General features: G+C 40.7%; 1 protein-coding gene across 1 annotated transcript; it reads left to right on the top strand.

Annotated features, from left to right (window-relative positions):
• The first annotated feature begins 1,284 nt into the window (after positions 1–1,284).
• On the top strand, positions 1,285–6,012 carry LOC144694250 (extracellular calcium-sensing receptor-like). Its single transcript, XM_078564594.1, is given in 5 exon segments — positions 1,285–1,542; positions 2,162–2,992; positions 3,215–3,473; positions 4,864–4,980; positions 5,114–6,012. Coding segments are annotated over 5 exon segments (2,364 nt in total).
• The last annotated feature ends 1,187 nt before the right edge of the window (positions 6,013–7,199 follow it).

The following is a 7,199-nucleotide window of genomic DNA, read 5'->3' as shown; positions in this document are numbered from 1 at the left end:
ACAAACTAGCCCTTGAAGATAAAGTCTATATGACAGTTGGAAAAATAAGATCAGAGATATTTAAAACATCATCGGATTGTTAGCTGTTGAATGATAATGGAAAGTCTAGACCGAATGATTCGCTTCTCTGTTTTTGTTTAGCTGCTTCTGCCATTGTGTGCATTTCTGACATTTCCTGTGCAACTTTTGAACCTTAGAAAATAATCTACGCATTTGTGTTCCCGTCGCTTTCGGTCTTCTTGCTTATAAAATGCGTTTCTTTCTGTTTTCTCACTTGGATTATTTTTGTCCTTCTTTCCATTTTGTGTCATTGTTTAGTTGTTCTATCCAGGAATATCTCTAGTTAGGAGAACAGTAGAACCTGTCCGACATTAGATAGAAATTCAGCTGAAAGCAAAATACTTCGGATGCTGGAAATCTGAAATAAAAACTGAAAATGCTGGAAAAACTCAGCACGTCTGACAGCATCTGTGGCGAGAGAAACAGAGTTAACGTTTTGAGTCCGTATAACCCTTCTTCATCCGCTCTACTAACTCCGTTTCTCTCGCCAAAAGTTTTTGTCAGGCCTGCTGCGTTTTTCCAGCATTTTCTGTTTTTATTTTAGGCAGGAAGTCAACTTGGCAACGAGCGTCAAACAATCCAATTGGCCTCCTGTTATATTCCCGCCCCAGCTGCAATTCCGGTAACTTCAGTGGAACTGAATATCAAGGGGAGCCTATAACAGGCGGATGAGGCGGTGCCATCTCTTTTGCGCTGCCGCCCAAGAAAGAAAATTGCTTAAATATCCCGTTAGAATTGGGATAAAGGCATTCGGATGAAGCAGGAAATTAACACAAGTATTTTTTTACGCTTGAAGTGTAAGCTCTATAAAAACCAAATGTATTGGGCCACAGAGGTGCACAAGACATAGAATTAATAAACAAATCAGATTTACAGAATCGGCAAACGGATCGACACATTTACAGTAAAAGACAGCCGTCAATTAATTTCACTTTTGTTGCAACAACTTATTAAACTGCAGCGTCTGCCTCCTGCCAGGAATCAACTTAAGAATTGAACAAGAGCAGAATACTGCGGATGCTAGGAGTCTGAAATAAAAACAGAAAATGCTGGAGAAGCTAAGCAGGTCAGACAGATTCTATGGAGTCGGAAACAGATTTAATGTATCAGGTTGATATCCTTTCATCAGACGTAAACGAAATTGCATCTAACGTGACTCCCACTCAGTATGCCGATATTTTATTTAACAGGCTCCGGCAAAGAGAGCTGCGCTGGTTACAAACGATGATATTCGCAATAGAAGAAATAAACAGGAATCCGGAGCTGCTTCCCAATGTAACATTGGGCTATAAGATCTTTGACAGCTGTCATACAAGTCCTGACTCGCTGAAAGGAACCCTCAAATTACTGAACGAGGACGATGAGGCTGGATCAAGTTACACGTGCGCGACCCTCCCGTCAGTGCCTATCATTGTGGGAGACGCAGCATCTTCACAGTCCATTGCCGCGTCACGTTTGTTGGCTCCTTTTGATATTGGCCTGGTAGGATTCATTAATCACCTTCATAGGTTAAAGATCTTTTACTGAATGCCCCATAGACGCAGAACTAGTGCATATTTAAATAAATAAATAATTTATTTATAAATAAATAAATAAGTTGATCAACCATCAACGATAGACATTTTAGGAACGACTTGTTATAATCGCGAGAAACATATCACAGCGGATTTTCCAGTTGATTTGTGTCCGTTTCAACGTCCAAATTGACTTGATTTCTATGTAGCTTCCTGGCCGACATTGGATCGGCCCGAAAAAAAACGATCGATTTGGAATGAAAGAAACGGGGTCAGATTGTTTTTGGATCACAATGTGAAACGAACGATATTAGATCATTTGGCATTTTTTTCCCGAAAATCTTCCTGGTTGCCCCTGACACATGTATATGTTTTCCAAGTTATTTAATGCTGATCAAAGGGACTTTTTTCTGCCTTCCACTTTGTGCTTCAATTTTCCTTACTAAACAATTTTGGAACATTCCATTTAATTGCATTATTATTGACCCCAATCAATGTTCGGAATTACCGTTTATCAGTAGTAGGACCATGCCGGATTCAGAAATGTGGTTTCTGTATTATAACTAAACATGTGTATTAACCTCTAGGTCAGTTACGATTCGTCCTGCACCTGTCTGAGCGATAAGCGCGAATTCCCAACTTTCTTCAGGACAATTCCCAGTGATGCCGTTCAAGTCAAAGCCTTAGTGAGGCTGGTGCAGCGCTTTAAATGGATTTGGATTGGGATTGTAACTGAAGACAGTGAATATGGTCGATTTGCGATAATGTCGTTCATTCAACAAGTTTCTAAATTCGAAACATGCATCGCCTTTATTGAGTTTATGCCTCCTGGAAGCACCAGAATTGAGGTGCTTCAGGTTATAGAGATTATTAAAAAGTCCTCTGCTAAGGTGATCATAATATTTTCCCTTGAGCGTGATACAAAATCTTTAGCAATAGAACTTAGGCGGCACAACATAAGCGACATTCAGCTGATTGCAAGTGAAGCCTGCATCACATCTGTCAGGTTGTGGACAGAGGAAACACGGGGAATATTTTCTGGAACAATTGGGTTTGGAGTCAGGAGAGCGGAAATTCCAAGACTGAGAGAGTTTCTAGTCAAACTCCACCCTTCCAAAACACCAGACAATCCCTTTGTAGAAGAACTCTGACGGGATGTTTTTGGATGTAACCTTAAAATGTCAAATCGGAGTCTAGAAGAAAACTCATCACCTTACAAACCGTGCACAGGTTTAGAGAGCTTGGAGACCGCTGAAACTACATACACCGATGTGTCACAATTACGAATTTCGTACAATGTGTACAAAGCAGTATATGCGGTTGCTCACGCCCTTCATAATTTGAGGTCGTGTGAAAATGGGAAAGGCCCATTTATCAACAACACGTGTGGCCGAGTATCTCGCATTCTCCCCTGGCAGGTGAGGAAAGATCAAGTCATCCAAGAGAAGCAAAATGCATTCCGTATTTCGAAACAAAATATTTATTTAACATGCTGATTGAAGGTTAGAATAGCATGATGCGAATCGTTCTAATACTCATGTCAATTTTAAAATTCGTGTTGAAATAATTTATCAGAAATGTTGCGGACTAATGGATGATTTGCTGCTCTTTAGAATGGAATTGTTTTGCTATGTTTAAAGCTTTTACACTACCTGAAGGAGGTTCGCTTCACAAACCAGTTTGGCGAGGAAATACGCTTTGATAAGAACGGAGATCCTATCGCTTCCTATGACGTGATAAATTGGCAGGAACGCGCTGATGGATCGGTAGAGTTTGTGAAAGTTGGATATTACGATGCAGCGTTGCCGGAAGGAGAAGAATTCGTCTTGAATGAAAGTAGAATTATTTGGCATGGATCCGACACCAGGGTAAGGATTGTTCTAATGTTGACAGAACCACACCATTTCACAATTAGTTCTTACTTTTATTTTTTACCCTGTATATATGTTTGACTCCTATACTAAGACAGAATGGTCTTAGCCACAGCGCGAACCAACCACCCACTCTACCAATAGCCCATTGTGAGTGCAGAACCATCTAAAGGAATCAAAACATCAGCCCGCCAGAGCTTTCTCGGCTGCATCTCGCAAACTCGCGAAATTCAATACATGGAGGGGAAGTGGCGGTGACAGCATGGGAAGCCCATTATCTCTAAGTTCCCTTCTAAATCACACACTACCGTTCAGAGAATCAGATAATTTTAACGGCGCAGAAGAAGGCCATTCGGCCCATCGTCTCTGCACCGGCTCTCCAAATAAGCATTATGACTTCGTGTCATTGCCTTGCCTTTTCCCCGTGCCCTTGAACGTTGTTTCTATTTCAATTGTCATCTAATGTCCTCTTGAATACCTCGATTGAACCTGGCTCCTGCACTCTTCCAGGCAGTGCATTCCAGGCCCGAACCACTCGCTGTGTGAAAAAGATTTTTTAAAAATTACATTTGCATTGTTTGGCAAGTTGACAAGTGCAAATCCTGGAATTCCCTCATTCAGCAATATTTTGGGAGCACCTTCGCCACACGTATTGAAAGGTTTAACGAAGGTCCATCACTATCTGGAAAAACTCAGCAAGTCTGGCAGCATCGACGGAGAAGAAATCAGTTAACGTTTCGAGCCTTCATGGCCCTTAAGGGCCATGAAGGCTCGAAACGTTAACTGATTTCTTCTCCGCCGATGCTGCCAGACTTGCTGAGTTTTTCCAGGTAATTCTGTTTTTGTTTTGGATTTCCAGCATCCGCAGTAGCTTTTAGCTTTTTGTTTTTATATTTGTGTCCATCACTATCTTCTCAGTGGCGATCAGGGATAACTCATAGCAAATCTCACACCTGGAGAATTATTTTTGATAAGTGTGTCCTTTTCATAATTTTTCTCCCCACACAACGATTTCTTTATTTTGACAGCTTCTGCTGACCATATTTTATTTGTCTCCATTATTCTAATTTCTAAATTGTGCATTATAAAAATGGAATACAAATTAAGTGGAATAGAAAGGCACCACATCAATTAAACAAGAGGAAATGTATTGATAAAGCCTGAGATTTGTTCAATACATTGTACTTAAAAGTTACAAAATTAATTATATTCGTTACTCAAAATGTTACCGCCTAAATTTTAGCTATTTTACTATCAACTCCAGCCTTTCCACAGCTATGCGGACCAAGAAGCGATTCAAACCTTGTACAACTGAATAAGCAAAGGAGATAGCCTGTGCGAAAAACGAATGCATACAATATTCCTGACATGTTCAAAGAAGGTTTTAAATGCAGGATATAGTTCAGAGTGGAATGTTTAATCGGTTTGCAGCGATATTTGTCCTCCGGGTACAAGAAAAGGCGCTCGAAAAGGGCAACCATTCTGTTGCTTTGATTGTTTGCCATGTTCCGACGGAGAGATTAGCAACAAAACAGGTACGTAGCATTCATTTAATTACATATATCAGAGGGGAAGAATGAACACCCAGTACCGATTCATAATATCAGAATGTTTGCACATAATATTTCATTCTGCAGCTGATGAGAAATATACCCGATTCTTCCTCAGATTCTGCAGAATGTATCAAATGCCCCACAGATTATTGGTCCAATGACCCAAGAGATCGATGCCTCCCAAAAGAAATTGAGTTCGTTTCATTTCAGGATGAAATAGGAATAACACTCACGGCGGTTTCACTGTTTGGAGCTTGTGTCACAGGAGCAGTTGCAGCTGTTTTCTTATATTTCATAAACACGCCCATTGTAAGGCCCAACAATTCAGAATTAAGTTTCCTTCTGTTAATTTCATTAATACTCTGTTTTCTGTGCTCCATTGCATTCATTGGACAACCAACACCATGGTCATGTATGGTGCGTCACACTGTATTTGGAGTGAGCTTTGTTCTGTGCATTTCCTGTATCCTTAGTAAAACTCTGGTAGTCCTGATGGCCTTTAAAGCAACCCTACCGGCCAGTAACGTCATGAAATGGTTCGGACCCAAACAACAAAGATCAATTGTCTTTCTCTGTACATTGATCCAAATTCTAACATGTGTTGTCTGGTTGGTGACCTCTCCCCCACTCCCAACTAAAAACACCAAATATCAAAGTGCAAAGATTATCCTTGATTGTGATGTGGGTTCCACAGCTGCTTTCTGCTGTATGTTCGGTTACATCGGGCTGTTAGCTTGTGTGTGTTTAATTTTAGCTTTCTTGGCGCGGGCCTTACCGGACAAGTTCAATGAAGCTAAATTTATAACATTCAGCATGCTCATCTTTTTTGCAGTGTGGGTAACTTTTATCCCCGCTTATGTGAGCACACCCGGAAAATACACGGTCGCTGTGGAAATATTCGCTATTTTAGCATCGAGGTTTGGGCTGCTGAGTTGTATCTTTGCTCCAAAATGTTACATTATCTTAATAAAACCAAAGGAGAACACGAGAAAGCAGATAATGGGTAGGTTATAGAGTCGCGGCGGGAACATGGCGGGAAAAAGCGTCGATCCATTCGAAACTCCATTGACTTCGGCGGCACTGTAAAATTCCGCTGTCGTAAAATTGTACCCACAGATTGATACTGCACAGATGGAAACCAATAGGACATTCTCTCTTGTGCCGGATGAAGCAGTCAATAGGACTTTGTCAATGGAATGATTGATTGAATGCATGAAAAAGTTTGGGATACCGTGAAGAATTTCTTCGGCTTTGCCTTCACATAAACAACTGTTGTTCTAGTCGATTGTAGCAGCAGAAAATAGGATGAAATGCAACACAGCCCAAGACTGGAAGCTTCTTTAAGTCTTCTTTAAGCTTTGATCTTAGCAAAGTATGTTGTTGATTTAGATGCTGAATTCATTTATTAATAATACTAAATGATACCCTATATATTTATCTTTTGTTCTTTTAATGAACAGTACACAGATTGTCATTATGGCTGCATAGCGAACGTATTAAGCGGCGCAATCGTTACATATGTCAGGTGATCGCTTCTGTTCTAGTCCATCCAATTCGCTGGGAAGAATGTGAAACGACACAATGACCCATCGAAAGGATTAACTGATCCGTGTTGTGTACTGCTGCCTAAGCTGGAAACCTACCCCCTAACGGCATAATAAAGTCAATAGATCCCTTTCTGTCCATTCTTTCCTACGTTCAAATCATGCGTTTACTATTTTATCCAGAACTTGACTTACTTAATGGACTGAGACAAATTTCCTTCAATATCTTTGAATACCACATATCATTTAGAGAATCATTAGGCCTCATAAGCAAATGCCACTCACTCAGTGATTAAGCCCCTTGAATAGCACAGGTTCTCCCGCAACAACTAACTGATCCAACTGATAAGTTCTGCATTCATTCCGAAAATATATATCCCTGAACGTTGAACTCATTTCCGAAACGCATAAGTTCTGGTGAGCTATGAACCGGTTCATGAGATATGTGATTCTCTGCCAGGGGGATAAACACCCTGGGCCCCAAACTTCCCTTTCCACAGGAATTGGCCTTTTATCTTTCAGCAGTGGGCGTTTGATGTGACCTTGGTGAGCAGGGGATAGTTTCAAAGTCTGTGGATGACACAAAATTTGGACGAATGTAAACTTTGAGGTGGGCAGTGTAGAACTTCAAAAGGACACTGACATATTGGTGGAGTG

Source organism: Cetorhinus maximus, chromosome 19 (assembly GCF_964194155.1).
Source record: "Cetorhinus maximus chromosome 19, sCetMax3.hap1.1, whole genome shotgun sequence".
NCBI lineage: Eukaryota > Metazoa > Chordata > Chondrichthyes > Lamniformes > Cetorhinidae > Cetorhinus > Cetorhinus maximus.
Note: the sequence above shows the minus strand (reverse complement) of the source record. Positions and strands in the feature narration are given on the sequence as shown.